The sequence below is a fragment of the Nymphaea colorata genome, chromosome 11, assembly GCF_008831285.2.
Source record: "Nymphaea colorata isolate Beijing-Zhang1983 chromosome 11, ASM883128v2, whole genome shotgun sequence".
NCBI lineage: Eukaryota > Viridiplantae > Streptophyta > Magnoliopsida > Nymphaeales > Nymphaeaceae > Nymphaea > Nymphaea colorata.
In genome coordinates this window covers 13307626-13324997 of record NC_045148.1, presented here as the reverse complement: position 1 = coordinate 13324997, position 17372 = coordinate 13307626, and the positions used below count along the sequence as shown (strand labels likewise).

The 17372-nt window shown below is 44.8% G+C and overlaps 1 protein-coding gene across 1 annotated transcript; it reads right to left on the bottom strand.

Annotated features, from left to right (window-relative positions):
- Positions 1 to 100: 100 nt before the first annotated feature.
- LOC116263785 (RING-H2 finger protein ATL64-like) lies at positions 101 to 2314 on the bottom strand. The gene has a single exon (XM_031643565.2). The coding sequence runs from the start codon at positions 1513 to 1515 to the stop codon at positions 565 to 567; it is 951 nt and encodes a 316-aa protein (XP_031499425.1). The 5' UTR covers positions 1516 to 2314; the 3' UTR covers positions 101 to 564.
- Positions 2315 to 17372: the final 15058 nt, after the last annotated feature.

Here is a 17372-nt window from a genome sequence, read left to right as displayed (position 1 = left end):
AATTAATTGGTATGTTCCATGATGTTCAAATCCAGTTTAACTTTAACTCGATAGAGGTATAAGATATTGGAAAAGGTTGAAAAGAGCAACTCAAACAAGGTACACGAAAGAACCAATTTAAAGAAACATCAATGTGATGTTTGCCTGTACATCTATTTAAAGAATGGACCTTTTCAATGGCTCTAGAGAAACCGTAATTACAAACAAAAATTCTATAAGAAAGAATCACCTCAGGGAGATGAGCAAGCGTCCATGATGCCATACGCTTTTCGCTACCTCCTCCCATCTTTCACCTTTGCTAATTCTTATACACGAAGAAAACGCGAGAAAATCGCGAAGCAGCAGAGCAGGAAATCCTCACCACGCAAGGCTCTCTACATCATTGTTGACCTTCACATGCTTTCTCCCAGCTACCACGAAGCAATCGGTCGTCATTCGAAGAAGAAGCGAATGTCCTAGACGACTGCCAACATTTAGTAGAGGCAAACCAGATGCAGGAGAAAGAAATCTAGCCCGCCGAAGCATCACATGCGTCCTCTAGACAGTCAATCCGAACCGTGAAATTCAGACGGAAGATGAAGAAGTTTTAAGACTATCTGCGGACACCTTCTCCTCCATGCTCCTGTCCCCAGAGGGCGACCCACATGTCACAGGCCTCTTGTCCCGGCTGAGGAGTCTTCTGAGCGCTCTCATCCGCGTGTTAGGCGATTTCATCGACAATCCACCGGGCGAAATCCCACCAAATTCATCATCCACCATCCTTGCTGAATTCAGGAGTTCTCCCCTCGGCGAATTCAAGGCCAGGACACCTCTAGGTGGGATGTCGATCGAAATCGAGGAGTGGGGCTTGCAAGAGGAAGTGCCCTCCTCGCAATTCGCCGCACTACACCCAGAATCCATCCTGCTCTGGTTTCCCCAGAAAAGGACATTGGTCGGGAAGCTGAACCCCTCATCCCCTGTTGTTCTTACCTCCTCTACGGCATGGGATTGATCGGCACCGCCTTCAGTTGATGCCACCGCGATAGAGATTCTGACCTCTCCCTCGGAGGTGGAGGTGGCAACGACGGTCGGCTCGACCTTGACGACGGTTCTGCAAAGGGGGCAGGTGGAGTGGGAGTGAAACCACATGTCGATGCAGTCGACGTGGAAACTGTGACGGCAAGCCGGCAGCAACCTCGCCTTCTCGCCCTCCTCGAACTCGGAAAGGCAGACGGCGCACTCGAGGCCGTCCTCGTGACTCTTGGCCTGGAAGTCGAAGACCGGGAGGGAGCGGATGACGGCGGGATCGAGCCCCCGGCGCTGCACTCTGACCGGGTCCTGGTCGGTGGTGAAGACGAAACGGCGCCTCCTGGAGCGGGAGACCCGGCCGCCGGTACCCCAGAACCAACGGGCGTACAGGTGAAGCAGCATCACGAAGACGACCACGGCGAAGAGAAGGATGATGGACGCCACCATGACCTTGCCGGTGACGAGAACGCCTCTGGGCTCCTCGTCAAACGAGCCAGGGTCCGCCATAGCGCAGTGCCTGGCGAGGCTGAGGAAATGAGGAGAGAGGGGATTGGGAATTTGGGGGCTTGAAGTGGGAGAAGGAAGTGGAAGGGCAGGTTTTTATTATATGGGATGATGGGGGAGAAGAAGAAGGCGTAAACCTCGCTACAACTACTACTAGTCAACTACTACTAAAGTTGTAAACCAACTCCTGATCACCTCTCCCGCAACTGCGCCGATGGTCTAGAGAGACGTGCAGCCTACGGCAGCGGGGAATGAGATTCAAAGGTGCGCGGGGTTTCGTCCGTTGACGGTTGGGTTTTTGGTCTTCCGGCTCACCTCCGTGCTGCCGCTGTTCTTCCCCTACCTCTTTATTCTTTTCTTTTTTTTTGGAAGGGAGTCCGATTTGGCTGCTAATGGGAATGGAGGAGGAGTTGAAAAGGTGGTGATCTGTTTGTTTAGGGCGCGCCCACCAGGTTGGACTTGGACCACTGGAGGCGGTGGGGTGGGGACGGCGTCCATCCCAATTTATTTTCTTTCTTTCACAGTCATGGCTGACGAGACGAGAGGTGCGTGGTTTATGAGGCGGGCGGGGAACCCGGAAGAACCTAGCTCCCGTTTCTCTCCTCCTTCCCACTTCAGCTCCTCCGTCCCTACGGCCTGTGGCCATGGAAGGCGTCCTTTTCTCCGTCATATCACCCCCAATCACTCCACCACCCGAACAAATGGAAAGAGGAAACGGCCGTATGTGCCCATGCCCAAATTCCTCGTCATGTAATGTAATATCGGAAACTTTTACCATTTGATTGATTGTATCAAGCAGCCACCTAAAAAAGCACGAACGCAAACCCGAGACATTTAGATGTTTAAGCATATTCTTAAAATTTTTGTTTCACACCTGAATTTTAGGGGACTTGCTTCCTTCGTCTCGAAAGCAGAAAACGTGGAGCTCGGTGCCATTATATATATATATACCACAAAACCATGTCATGGCACAGAGCTCACTGGCTGTACTAATCATACATTATTGTACAATAATGAATTCGCACTCCTTTAAATCTTCCTGAATTCATGGCTTATGTCTTCTTTTTCGTGATTAGGTCTCCTTCCTTCGCGCGCCTACCACCACAGACAAACAAGACAATCGGCGGCACGTGCCCGTTGCTTGCACCCAATCTCGCCTTTTTGTTTTTCTTGAAACAACCACCCGAGTAACAAGTTAGAGAGGATGTGGCGAAGGTCACCTAGTCTCCGCTCTACCATAATAGTATTGCATATTGTTCTCGTCGGGGCTCGCCTTCAATTCAATGAAAGCTCGTCTATTGGTGAACTTAAACGTTTGACATGCATGGCATGGAGGTTTGGTTGGATATGCGCTATATGACGTAATCCGTGACTCCGTTTACTCATTTATATGTTCTTCTTTTTCATTACGTATTTTCAATAATGTGATCAACCCTAGATGCCTTTCAAAGCTTTTCTTTTCTTTCTCCTTATGATGGTATGAGGGTCGTCTCCATTTGAAATGTCAAAGCGTGTGGGTTTGTTTGATGGCCAGCGCCAACGATGATATTACTGAGTGTCAACAATTTTTACTTCCATTTGTAGTGCATAAATTTTGTTTTCAGTTTTACACGTAGAAACACTGAAAATCAATCGTGGAAGATGTGCATAATTATGATTGCAGACGCGATTGGACGTCTAACCGGAGGTTTTCAAGATGACCGATAGCATCCAAAAACCTACAGATTTGACAATAATTTCCGCGTATTTGAGGTTTGCGACCGATGAAGCCCCTCAGGTCAGGCCTCAACAAAACTCCTTTTCCCATAAAAAAAAAAAAAAAAAACCAAATTGGTGCCGCGTAACCGCTTGTCCTGGTCAAATATGTGAATGAATGACAAAGTTGTGGGTGATGGAAAGAAAAAATGAGCCGCCGTTCACATTTCAGATTTTGACTACGAGGCTTGAACGAACAAAAGCAAAGATTCGGAGTATTATTTACAACATGCGTCATCAAATAAATGATTTTGGGATGAAACGCAAACCACGGCGGAAGAAATGGAGAAAGCTCCCTCCTCCTCCATCTTTACGTGGGATATCCGACTTTATTTTCCGTGTGCGAGGAAAAGACTGGTACCCCTTGCGGGCGGGCCATGGCGACGACGATGGATGGATTGGAGGCCCACAAGAGCAGCACGTTGGACCTTGGAATTGCAGTACTCCACTGAGTGCGCCTGAGTTGTGCCTGCGACCAATAAACACCTCGTCGCTGCTGGGACCGGACCGGCCTGCTTTCTATTATAAATTAAAAATTTGGTTCCTCGTTTTTGAATTTTCTGAGGGGGCAGAACGTTTGCTGCTAACCATGAAATAAAAACCATGACCAAAATCGAACCCTTGAACGAAGATCTGCCCACTCAATTGTTATGGTAGATGCGGTCTTATTGACCCGACCCAAAACCACCCTGCTGGAGTGATCACCCCCTTCATTTCATTACAAAGAATCATCGAAGAACGGCAAACAAAGGATGAGGTTTCGCTTCCATTCTTAACCCAAGGCAACAACAGAAACACCAAAAAAGAAATCAGCCCGAATGGCCAACCTCAAAAGACTGGCAAGACCCCCACCCCTTCCATCATATTTCGGCTTCAGCCACCGAATCTAATCCTTATTATTCGAGATGAGATAAACTCTCTGCTCACCAACTAACTACAATCGGCTTACAGTTAATTCCAGCACCTGCTGCTCCACATAAGGACCTTCATCGACAAACCAAGATTCTATTCAACCCAGATTGCAAATGCGCACAAATTCACCATGTCTTTCATACTCCTCTGAACTCTACACCATTCTTCTGTTGGTATTTCTCCCCTCATACATATACAAAACCAAATGTATATACCATAAACAGGATCATGCTCATGCTAAATCATTGAAATAAACGAAACCTTAAACTGAAACGGAAGCGTACCTGAATCCATCTGATCTGGTGCACGGGAAGATCGCAGCAGGGTCTTCCAGGGTACGTGCGGCGCGCTTGAGGTCTCTCTCAGATGGGAAAGAGGAAAACCCTAGAAACCAATGTTTCTGGCAACCCTTTGCACGACCCCAGGGACTATTATCATTTTATAATAAAGGACAATTATAGATTCCACCCATCAAAGAGTCCGTAATTCCGTACCGGTATCTATACATTTCAAAATTACCTCATACCATCTAAAATGACGTAATATCCCAAAATGCAATCACTTAAGCGGATATTTACATTAAGACAGCCATAATGTCTGAAATTCCTCATAAACATATGTCGGCCCACCAAATGATCTTACGATCTCCTACTTGGGCCAAATATGTCTTAATACATTCAGACATTACACAAAACCTTAAGAGCTCATAACTGCTATCTTATTAAACGTCATTTCACCAATCTCGTCCATGATCATATCAACACAGAACCAAAGCGGCTTTCGCTATATCAAAATTAACTAAACCTTCAATGATCACAAATGTTAACATAACCAATGACATAGACCTGATATGGATGTATAGCATGAGAATTACATGCAATGTGATTACAACATGTCTATTCTCAACTGGTCCAACTTTAAAACTTTATGGAGATCAAAACATAAACACAGAATGGAACCAAAGAACTTAAAACTTTATTCTGCAGAAAACTGAATATGTGTCCATACATTAGAGCAAACAAAATACAAACTCCCACTAAACCAGCACATCATCCAAGGATAACACCCCATACGAACAACATGTTCGTGAAAGACCTTATGTGTTAAACCCTTGGCAAGCGGATCCGCAAATCATAGAGTTTGTTCCAATACGCTCTAAAGACACTTGACCATTCTGTATCCCCTCTTTAACAGCCCAAAATCTTAATGTCGATGTGCTTCGACTTTGACAAACTGTGGCTGTTATAAGAGTACATGACTACTGAATTATTGTCACACAACAACCTTAGTGGTCTTTCTAAATCATACATAATGCGCAGCCTCGTGACAAAAATTCTGCAACCACAAAACCTGATTGGATGCCATTATCTTGGCATCCAGCAAAGTCAGAATCTGAATACCCAATGATCTCCCACTGGTCTGACTTCCTGTATGTGAGCATAAAATCTTATGTTCTTTGTAAGCACCTCAAAACTCTTATTGGCTGTTTCTCAATGATCCATACCAGGATCACTTAAGTGTCTGCCTAACATTGCAACGATAAATGCAATATCCGGACGAGTACAAACATGAGCATACATAAGACTTCCCACAACAGACGAATAGGGAATCCTTTCCATTTCCTTATATTCGATTTCACTTTTAGGGCACTGTTTGAGACTAAACTTGTCTCCTTTAGCAACTGGAGTATCTCCTGGTTTACAATCCTTCATGTCATATCGCTGAAGCACCTTATCAATGTAGGTCTTTTGTAATAATCCAAGAATACCCCGAGAACGATCTCGAAATATTTGGATTCCTAATACAAAAGATGCACAACCAAGATCCTTCATGTCAAATTGTGTTGACAAAAATTCTTAGTTTCATGCAATATGCCCACATCATTACTTGTCAGCAATATATCATTGACATATAAAACCAGAAAGATAAATTTGCTCCACTGAAGTTTTGGTATACACATTCATCAACCATATTAGTTTCGAAACCAAATGAAACTATAACTTGATGAAACTTGTAATACCACTGACGGAAAACTTGCTTTAGCCCATAGATGGATTTCTTGAGTTTGCAGACCATTTTCTTTGCATTTTCGGAACAAAGTTTTGTGGTTGCACCATATATATCGTTTCATCAATGTCTCCATTTAGAAACACTGCCTTAACATCCATTTAATGCAGCTCTAAGTCAAAATGAGCTACAAGTGCCATTATAGTCCTGAAAGAGTCTTTCAACGAAACTTGAGAGAAAGTCTCTGTATAATCAATGCCTTCCTTTTAAGTAAAGCCCTTAGCGACAAGACGTGTCTTATACCTTTCGATGTTACCTAATGAATCCCTCTTGGTTTTAAATATCCATTTACAACCAATGGGTTTCACACCTTCAGGCAAGGGAACAACTTCTCATACGTCATTATCCATCATGGACTTTATTTTCTCATTCATGGCATCCATCCACTCAAGAGATTTAGAACTCTTTATTGCTTGCTGGAGGTTGACAGGATCATCCTCCATTAAGCCAATATCAACATCATGTTCTTGGAGATAGACAAAATCATTTGAAATTGTATTTCTCCTCTCTCTAGTGGATCTCCTCAGTGGGACCTCTACTTGATTTTCTTGAGGTTGTTGAGTTTGTTATTCAGTATGGAGATCGACATCATTGCCTTCTTCTGAATAGAGTGGACTCAGGTCCCTCTTCAAAGGCAATGCTTCTAACCCTGATCACCTCCTCAAACTCAATATCCTCAAAGAAATGGGCATTTCCCTTTTCAAAGAAAGACTTACTGAATGGATTATAAAACTTATAACCCCTTAATGTTTGTTCATTTTCTCTTTATACATACAATGCAAACATTAAAGTCTGCAAAATCAAGGGACTCAAGAATTCCTTTTGACATAAGCATTTATATTCTCTTTTCAGAGATATGTCCTAAGCGCCAATGCCACAACATAATAGAATTCTAAGTTGCTAATTTTACTTTTAGTACCACTAGACGTAACATGCAAGATTTCATTATATGAAGCAACCATATCAAGCAAATAAAAGTTATCGCTACTAGACAAAGAATCAGTGGCAATCAAATTTGAGTGCAGAAACAACTTAAATTTACTTCCTCCAAATGAACAATAATAACCAAACTTGTTCAATGAGGAAATAGGAACCAAATTCCATCTAAAAGACGGTACCACATAAGTTTCTGTCAAATTCAAATAGCAACCAGTCTTTAACAATAACCAAAAATCTACTATGGCTTCAACCTTCGCCTTCTTGCCATCGCCCACATAGATGAATCTTTCAGCATCATTTGGCGTTCGACAATTTAGGTAGCCTTGCATAGACACTATGTGAGTAGTAACACCGAATCTACCCACGAAGTGTTTCTGGGTACTGAAGTTAAATTATCCTAAGAGCAAACCAAAAGGAAAAGTGTACTATTCATTTCACGCCATGCGTGATACTCAGTACAATCCCCCTTCAGATGACCTTCACCCTTGCAAAAGAAGCAGCCTAATAGGTCTTCCTTATGCTTCTTCTGTTTCTTAACGGATGATTAGTCAACTGCAATTTCCTTAACAGTCTTTCTTTTCTTACTTGAAAAAATCGAATCATTCATCTCAGTAATAGTACTCAAATTTGCAAATATCATGAAAGCAGAACTCACTGTACAAAGAACAAACCAAAAATACCAAACATGCTCACAATCAATACATGTACAAAGATGAAATAACAAATATAAATGAATCTAAATACAATGGCCTGAATCCCATCACAAGGTACCGGTGCAACATTAATATCCAATCTTTGGATTGAAATACTAACTGCAAGTGGTATTCTTGGTCAACAATGAATATAGATAATTAACTCTGTCAAACAACGAGCCTATCTTTGGATTGACTCGCTATTCACAAGAAAACCTGAAAAATTATCACATATTCATTGCCCTGTATACTTAAACCTGACCAAACAACAATCCTCCTTTGGGCTGATCATTGTCCGCATGGATCAAGTATACTATCATCTAATGTTTAAAACAAGCAAATTCGTACAACAGATGTCACTTTGGTGACATAAAATACAAACTTACTCATTTGAAACAACAGACATGGCCAAAGATCAAATTCATAATCCAAACATTCATCTAAAGCACATACACAATTTTAATAACATGCAAAACATGATACATGAATTAAAAAAAAAATTACATATAAATTTGCCCTATATTGAATCCAAAACCAAAATGATCCAATAAAAGGGGCCCAAAAGTGTCCAAAATTTATAAACTGGTATCATAATCGTGCTTAAGAGGGTCAAGAACTACTGAATCGGCCTTAAAAAGGCCCGTACCATTCTTAAACCACAATTAGAGCACCCACATGACCCTACATAGAGCTGAACCAGTATAAAAATTGGACGTACCGGTCAAAAATGGACCGTATCGGTTCTAAAACCCACTGAACCGGTTAAAATTGGCTAAAAACAGTTCCAAAAATCAATGAACCGGTCTGAAAAGCCTTGAATCGGTCTAAATATCAAGTGAACCGGTCTGAAAATGCCCGAATCGGTTCGAAAATCAACTTAATCGGTTCTGAAATGCTAGAATCGGTTTCAAAACAGAATGAACCGGTTCTGAAAGCCCTGAATCGGTTTTAAAACTGAATAAACCGGTTCTGAAATGGTCCGAAACGGGTTTAAAAGGTCCGAACCGGTTCTAAAACTGAATGAACCGGTCCAACAAATGTCTGAATCGGTTCCTCAAAGGTGCGAACCGGTTCCAAAAGGGTACGAACCGGTTCAGAAAGGTGCAAACCAGTTCTAAATCAAACGGAATGGGTTCTAAACTTAATGAACCGGTTCTGTTTCAAAACAAACCGTATGGGTACGGGTCGGGTCCGACAGGACCCGACCCGGTCCAAAAAATTTAACACAAACGAGCGCGGCGGGCGGGCGGCAGAATTTTTTTTTTTTAAAAAAATCCTTATGGATCCGGATCGGGTCTGTCAAGACCCGACCCGGTCCGACCCAGCTCGACCGCCCGAGCGTCGCGGGCGGTGGTCATCCACCGGCAGGCCACCCAACTTCGTGGGTGGCCGCCGGTAGGTGCCGCCTGGACGGCCGGCCGTCGCCCGCCGCGATGGCCGGCCGTCGCCGGTTTTCACCTTCTGATTTCTGCCCCTTTTCTGGATGGTCGGGCGGCTGTAACAGCGGCGGGAAAACCACCGGGAGGCTACCCAACTGCGTGGGTGGCCCCCCCGGCGGGTCGTGCCAGGGCGGCCGGAGGTCAGCCGTCGCCCAACGGCCGGCCGACGCTCGCCTTGACGGCCTGAAACCCGCCGCCCCACTCTGCCGTCGCTTTCCCTACTGTCCCCTTTCCTTCTTCTTGTTCTTGAAAGGGCGACGAATAACCCAACGGCGTGGGTGGCCGCCGGCGGGTCGCGCAAGGACGCTAGGTTCGGCCGTCGCCTAATGGCCGGCCGACGCCCTTCCTTGCACCTCTGTCGCTCTTCCCTATTCCCCTTCCTGTGGCTGCAATGGAAGCCCGACCGCTGTCGTTGCATTCCCAAATTTTTTTTTTTTTTTTTTTGAAAAACTTGCAGCCGAACATCCAAAAATCAACGATTTAACGAAGAACCTGGCTCTGATACCAATTGTTGGGATTTCTTCCCTCATGCATATACAAAACCAAACGTATATACCCTAAACAAGATCATGCTCATGCTAAATCATTGAAATAAACGAAACCTTAAACTGAAACGAAAGCGTACCTGAATCCATCTGATATGGTGCACGGGAAGATCGCAGCAGGGTCTTCCAGGGTACGTGCGGCGCACTTGAGGTCTCTCTCAGATGGGGAAGAGGAAAACCCTAGAAACCAATGTTTCTGGCAACCCTTTGCACGACCCCAAGGACCACTACCATTTTATAATAAAGAACAATTACAGATTCCACCCATCAAAGAGTCCGTAATTCCGTACCGGTATCTATACATTTCAAAATTACCCCATACCATCTAAAATGACGTAATATCCCAAAATGCAATCACTTAAGCGGATATTTACATTAAGACAGCCATAATGTCTGAAATTCCTCATAAACATATGTCGGCCCACCAAATGATCTTACATCTTCACCCAAGAAAGAATCATAAAGACAGATAGAAGACCATCTATCTTTGCCAAAATCTGACGTGACCAGACCCAATCCCCCATGCTCTCCAATCTCCAACATTACTCCATGCCCATCTGATGCCTCTGAAAAACCAAGAGGCACCTCAAACGTTCTTCGATGGAAGCAGAGGTATTTTTTACTAACTAAATCTGCCCAAACGTTTCTTTTCTCAGCCACAGAAAGACGCAGCAAAAAGCCCTTCCACATCATATATCCCAACACCACCCTCTAATATAGGTTTCAAAATCCTCTTCATAACTATAAGATGAGCTATTTCTTCCCCACCTCCTCACCCCATAAGAATTTTGCCGTTAACGTTTTCAGTCTTTTCACAACACCAGTCGAAAGCTTGATATTCCACACCAGAAGCAAACAATTTGGAGGATTACATGGTTGACAAGACAGAGCCTACCTGCGTAAGACAGCACGGGAATTTTCCAGCTTGCTAGCCTCTTTTCAACCTTTAACAGCATTCCATTATTAGGTTCCCCTGAAAAAGAGGCAAACCCAAGTATTTAACAGGCGGATTTCTCGCTGACCATCACTGAGTTCCCACTGCTTCTTCAATCTGCCATTGCTGCATATTGAATGGAAGTACTACTGGTTTACAAGGGTTTACTTTCAAGCCTGCAGGCCCTACACAAATCTGAACAAGGGAGAAAAGGGTTCGCTATTTCGTGAAAAAAATTCTGTCAATTTACTAAACATTAGAATATCACCTGCAAATGCAATAATCCCTGGACTTCTTCAATTTTGGGCAGCCATTATATGCCCATTAGCCACTCTAGCTTTCACTCCTCTTGCATTGACCTCCATAACAATGGAAGTCAAGGGGAGACGGGGTCACCCTGTGTCAACCTTCTCTTAGGGCATGTTTGATGCACAGGAAAATTTAGATGAAATTTTTTCCTCTTCCAATCTGATGGCTTGTTTGATGCATAGGAAGAATTTAACATGGAAAATTTAACCATGTTTGATGCACATGGTAGAAATTCACATGAAAACAAATTGAAAGATATCTTCCAAAACAACAAAATGTTGCATACATGCATCAAACTGAAAAAGATATTGTTGGACAAGAAGCAACCCAGCCTGTTGAATAAAAATTTTCTTACTTCAGATTGTCAAACTGAAAAAGATATTGTTGGACAAGAGGCAACACTTCCAGATCAAAACCCATCTTCACTATGCAAGCGTGCACACTACTATCAAATTTTACACGCAACCCAGACCAGCACAAGCCTTCTAAACCGTAGCAAAACTATAATTATTGGGTTGAACATCCTCAACCAACATTACTAAAAATAGCTCAATTGCTTCTCCACGTATGCAGCAATCATCGAGCTCCAATTACTTCGTTCAGGCATTCTGCCAAACACGTCGAAGATGTCTTTGAGACCACCACATTTGTTGCTTGTAAATGCTGATTAGCGTGTTCCTCAGGAACAAATCCAGATTCACTGCGTTTCTCATCAGGCAGGCTGCGGGAGAGGCGGCGGTTGGCGGAGAGGAGAGTGGTGGCCGTGAAGAGAAAGATGGCCTAAGTGGTATTGATGAAGCGGTCGTTGGCGGTGGATTTTTTGAGTGGAAGGCGCCTGTAGCGGGGAGCATAGCGGAGAGGAGAGCCGCGAGGAGCGGATTCAATGCGGCCCGTCTGAACACGGCGAGGTTCCGGATGGCGAGCCCCCTGTCGTCACCAACCATTCGTTCCCCTTACCTCACTATCCTGCCGGGACTCAGCTCGACCACATTGCTCGATTCCCCTGTTATGCTTCCCAATTCTCATGTAGTTTCCTCCTCTGAACTCTCTCATCTTCCTTCATGGCTATTGGCTTCATATGTTTGTTGCAGTTGTTGGGTCGGGTCCAGCCTCAAGACCCGACCCGACCCGTCACTTAAGTGACGGGCGGGAGAAAGGGAGGGCACCCGATGGTGCCCCTCCCTCTTACGTTTTCTCTGTCTCGTTTTTCTTTTGGGGAAAAAAAAAAGAAAAACGGGAGGTTCTTGTGGCTGCTCATAGAGGATAAGAAGAAGAAGAAGGCAAGGAAGAGAAGAGGAGAAATCGCAGCAAGGCACGTGGGTCGATCGGCACGCCAAGAAGAGAGAGGAAAGACATAGAAGAAAGAGAAAATGAAGGGAGTCTTCATTGGGTGATTTCTTTCTTGAATCTTTAGGGCTCTTTCTTTCAATCACATAAGAGAGTGTTATTGTTCTCTTGAGTTCACTGTTTTTCTTAAAACAGTAGAGATATTGTTGCTCGTGTATTTGGCTCCCTTTCTTGATATATAGAAAGTCTCTCTTGCCCGTGGTTTTTTACCCTATTATTGGTGGTTTTTCCACGTAAATTGGTGTCTCCTATTTTTCTGCATCTCTAGCATATATCTTGATATATATTGCTGCAACATTGGTGTTGGAAATTCAATCTTATGCTCGCTGCCCTGTGATTCCGTTTTTAGCAGTTTTGTGGTGGTTTGCCTTTTTTATTGTTGTTGAGCATTCTTTTGGGGGACACGACTATAACAGCAGTTTCGTTCATAACAGCGTCCGATGTTACCTGTAGATGTTGTCTGTTTATCCAATCTTCTTGTCCCACTCTTCTTCTTCAACATCTCCATCCAAATGTCATGATGCATCATAATCCATAGACCAGATGAACGGAAAAACTGAAAAGGAGAATGGAGGGGAAGAGAGGGAGCAAGAAGAAATGGAAGAGGGGAAATCTGGTGGTCGGGAGATGGCAATGGAGTTGGTACGAAAGATTTGGGTGCAGGAAATGGAGATAGAACGAGCAGAGGAAATAGAAAGGGAGTGGGACAGAGGCGACGAAGGGGAAAGAGGCAGCGAAAGAGGAGGGGAAGGAGAGAGCAAGAGAAGAGAGGCTCTGAGAGTGGAGGTGAGAGTGGAGGGGAAGAAGAGAGCAAGAGAGGCTTTGAGAGAGGAGAGGAAAGAGAGACCGAGAGAGGAGAGGCATCTGGAGGCATCTGGTGCGCGACGGTGAGAAGCCAGGAGGGAGGAGGAGCCTTTGAAACAACAAACTCGAGCGGGTGAAATTTCACCCGCTCCTTTTTACGGAAAACGGGTGAACTTTCACCCTGTTTGAAGTGTTTTTAGTCATTGAAGTGTTTTTAGTCGGGCGGGTGAAATTTCACTCGCCCCTACATTTTTTAACGCCTCCTCTCATTTTATCCAGGCCATCAAACGGGGCTCAGCAGTAATAAAGCGTTCTGAAGAAAACCTGATTGGATCATAAGCCTTTGCAAAATCTAATTTTAGACAGGCCTCAGGCGGAATAATGCAACTCAAAGAGTGGACCAATTCATGTGCAGTAACTACATTGTCTGCTAATTTCCTTCAATGTAAGAAGCAGCCTGTTCATTACCTATGATTGCATTTAGGACTGTCTTCATTTTGTCCGTAATGATTCTAGAGATGATTTTATACAGGGAATTGCGCATAGCTAAGGCCGTAGGTCATGAACACTTATCGCCCCCCTTCTATGATGTCGTCTTGACTCGATGCTGATCAAAGTGAAAGAAGAACACACTCAAAGATTCGTCGGTCTGCGCCAATATCCTTGGCAAAGGAACCTCTTGAAGAATGGAGTTGTCTTTCCTTTTTCTACCCCGATGGGCATGTAGCCGCTGAGCTCTGTGTGTGTTTTAAAAATTGTCATAGGTTCTTTTTTCATCCTTCCATTATTAATTGTATTGCCTTGTTATGAAGCCTTCCATGTTCGTTACACATTCTGGTGGAAGTTCTCATATAAAGTGTATTGCCTTTAGCTCAAGATAATGAAAAACAAACATGTTGGTTACAAATACTGGTGGAAGTTCTCATATAACATGTATTATCTTTGGCTCAAAGATAATGAAAAACAAACACAACGAGGTCTAGAGCTTTTGCCGTGGATGTGAGACCCAACCACATTAAATGTTGTATCTTCCTTGCTCTCTTTCAACCGCTACTTACCAAACCCTCCCAAAAAGACTACTCGGGCGTTGCTAGATTGCTGAGGCTAAGTTACGGGATTCGCCAAATGCTTGCCATGTGCTACCCATTAAATTATTTTGTTTCTCGTCCACTCTGAGTTTGACAGACATAAGTTCCACTTTCTTTATATGCACCCTATGGATCTAAGAGGGAGCATTCTTGTTTATCACTTGCACATGAGAGACAAGTGTAGAAATAGAAATTTGTCAAAGGAAATGCACATTGCTTGCAGTGTAGGAGCTTCGGTAGGTCAGCACATCAGAATGCGAAGTCAATGTCCCTTTCAAGCACGCCACCCAATCGTCGACCCCTGATACGGGTCAGCCTTCAACTTGGGCGAGAGCAGCCACTAACGATGTCGATAGCAGTCAGATGGCACGGGGCAAGACTGCCCTTCATGCGGTTAAGGCCCAACGAGGCCGTGTTGACCCAAGTACGGGTCAAGAGGGAGGAGTGGGAGGCATGGAACAACAAGTAAAGACCAAGAGTAAGTGCAGTGATCAGCGTGGAGTTGAAGCAGAGGGAGGAGCGGGAGGAAATGCAATGACTCTAAGCAAGGCTCTTGAAGACCAAGGCAGGATGGGTCAAGTCCTAACCAAGTCAAGTCCAGCCTAGGCCTTCGTTTAAACCCATTCACTTAGGGTCAGCCTAGGGCGAGCCTAGGCAAATCTAGGTCTGAATTGAAGCCCAAACACGCGCGGGCTAAAGGAGGACCCGGTTTAGGATTGAGACTTTAGGTCTCGTGTTTGATTTTATGCGTTTTTGTTTAGATTTGGTGTGCGCCATTTGCTTTTGCTATTTGGATTCAGTTTTGAGTTTGGATCAAGTGTTTAGATTTCAGAACTATAAATATTTTGTTCACATTTGGATCTGCATGCAATTGAAGAATATTGAGTTCATTTTCACTTTCGACTCTCTCTCATCTCCACGTTTCTCTCTTGCCCCCTTGCGCACTCTCTTCTCCACGGCATGTCTTTCCTTCATCGTGTCACATTTGGGGGAAAATCAGCAATCTAGCTGAGATTCCAGCCATCTTCCCCACAATTCCGAGGGCTATTCCTTCTCTTTTCCTTAGTTTCTTCCTCTCTTCTCATCCACTCGCCCGAGGTTTGAAGGCTTGAAGACTTCCTTGTGCTCCGGCGTGAAGAAGTCTCCACGACCACAGCTTTATCCCCTCTGAATTCAAGGCGATCATTGTGCAGCTCTCATGTCCACACCCGTGAAGGCTTGAGGCCACTTCATCCCCGGGAAGGCTTCTTCTCAACTAGGCAACTAGAAGAGTTGGAGCGTGCGACTGGCTACTTGGTTGAAGGTTAGTTGACAGGTTATCGAGTAAAACGGTGCTACGGCGTTGATGTGTTTCAAGTTATGATTTGGCTGGAGAAGGACATGATTTCACTGGTATAGCCGAGAAATCAACTTCCATTCATGGTGGAATCTTCTCTTGAAACCCATTTTACGAGTCACAACACAGCCCCTTAACCGCTCGAACTTTTCCTTAGAGTTTTAGCAATTTTCGTTGGTTCAAAAGAAACAAATGTTCCATTGTTCGTCGGTTTATAGCTTGTAAATCTCGCCAGAAAACCAGAAAAATATTGAAAAGAAAGAAAGAAAAAGAGGCGAAAAAGAAAGAAAAAAGAAAGAGAAGGACGCCCAAAAATAAAAGATTGAAAGAAAGAAGAACCCGACGAGAGTTAGCTAAATCCGGTTCATTGGTGTTGGCCGGAATCCCAAGATTCCGGCCACCGCTGCATTATTTCCGGCATCCATTTGGGATTGTCCGGCGTACATTTGGGGACTCAGGCCTGGCATCCCAGCTCCACACGAGCAGCTCCAAGAATCGTGCAAAGATCGGATCACAATTTGGAAAAAGCCAAGAAATGCGTGGAGGATCTCTAGGTGTCAACTCCTAGCCGCCGGTGCACATTAGGAGTCATTTGGGCCTTCCTACATTTGAGGTAAGTGGTTCTTTAGCTTTTGGGCCTTACGCCATCTCAACCTTACATCCTTGCCACATGTAGGAGATCTAGTGTACTAGAGAGAGCAGTGGAAGTGAGCTCGCCCCTTGATCCACGTTTGGTGGGATCGCCCACCATTTAGGAGATATTTCTGGGGATTTGAATCCCAATTAGATAGGAGGTGTCCTACCTTTTAGGCCTTAGAATTCTTCTAGCTCCGCCACTTGTCCCTACATTAGCCTTGTCACTCCCTTGGTGAACTACCGAAGGCCAGCTCGCCCCTCCACCTCACCCTTTGCCCAACCTCTCTCCTACTCATTTGGGAGATAGTCTCTACAGTGCCGCCACCTAGCCTTGAATCTTGGAGAACTATCTCATTTGGAATCTTCTCCAAATTCGTAGCCCCACTCATCTCACTCGAGCCACCCAAGTCCCTCACCCCATTTCCCTCACCCGAATTACCCTAGTTTACCTCATCATTTCCATTTCTACTTCCCCACGTAACACCTAAACCTACCCTACCTACTTTGTAGGAACCCGAAATTGAACCCCTTCCCTTAGTCCTATCGAGCCCACATTTGGACCACTTGACCTACCTAGCCTACCTCACCAATACCCGAGCCCACTTCCTAAACCTAGCCCGGACCCACCTGCACCCACTTGGTCCGAGCCCACCTAGTCCAAGTCCCGCACCTAGTTGGTTCCAACCCTAGCACCAAGGAAGACCGTGGTTCACTCTACCGCATCCTTGAGAGTCTTGGAACCGGCGGGCCTTGTCCTAGCCATCTCCGGCGACCTCCGGCTGCCGCTGCACAAGTTCCGGCGACCCTCCGGCGCGAATTCCAGCAGGTCCCCTCTTCATCCAGCGTGTACCCGAGGAGCTCCTTGACGCTTTCCGGCGAGGATTTTGCAATTGGCGGCGATCTTTGAGGCCTCTTCACCCGCCGGCGTGCCTCTTCATCCGTGGAGCTTGATACCAGCCTCTACTTCCCCTCTCGTGTTGCTGCTATTGCCCGAGTGTGGAATCTCACCTCGTGGCTTTGGACTTATTTCGCCAAGCTTGCTTTGGCCGGTATTCTC

Excerpts from the sequence above, each read along its gene's own strand:
- LOC116263785 (XM_031643565.2), bottom strand. The coding sequence starts at position 1,515 with ATGGCGGACCCTGGCTCGTTTGACGAGGAGCCCAGAGGCGTTCTCGTC.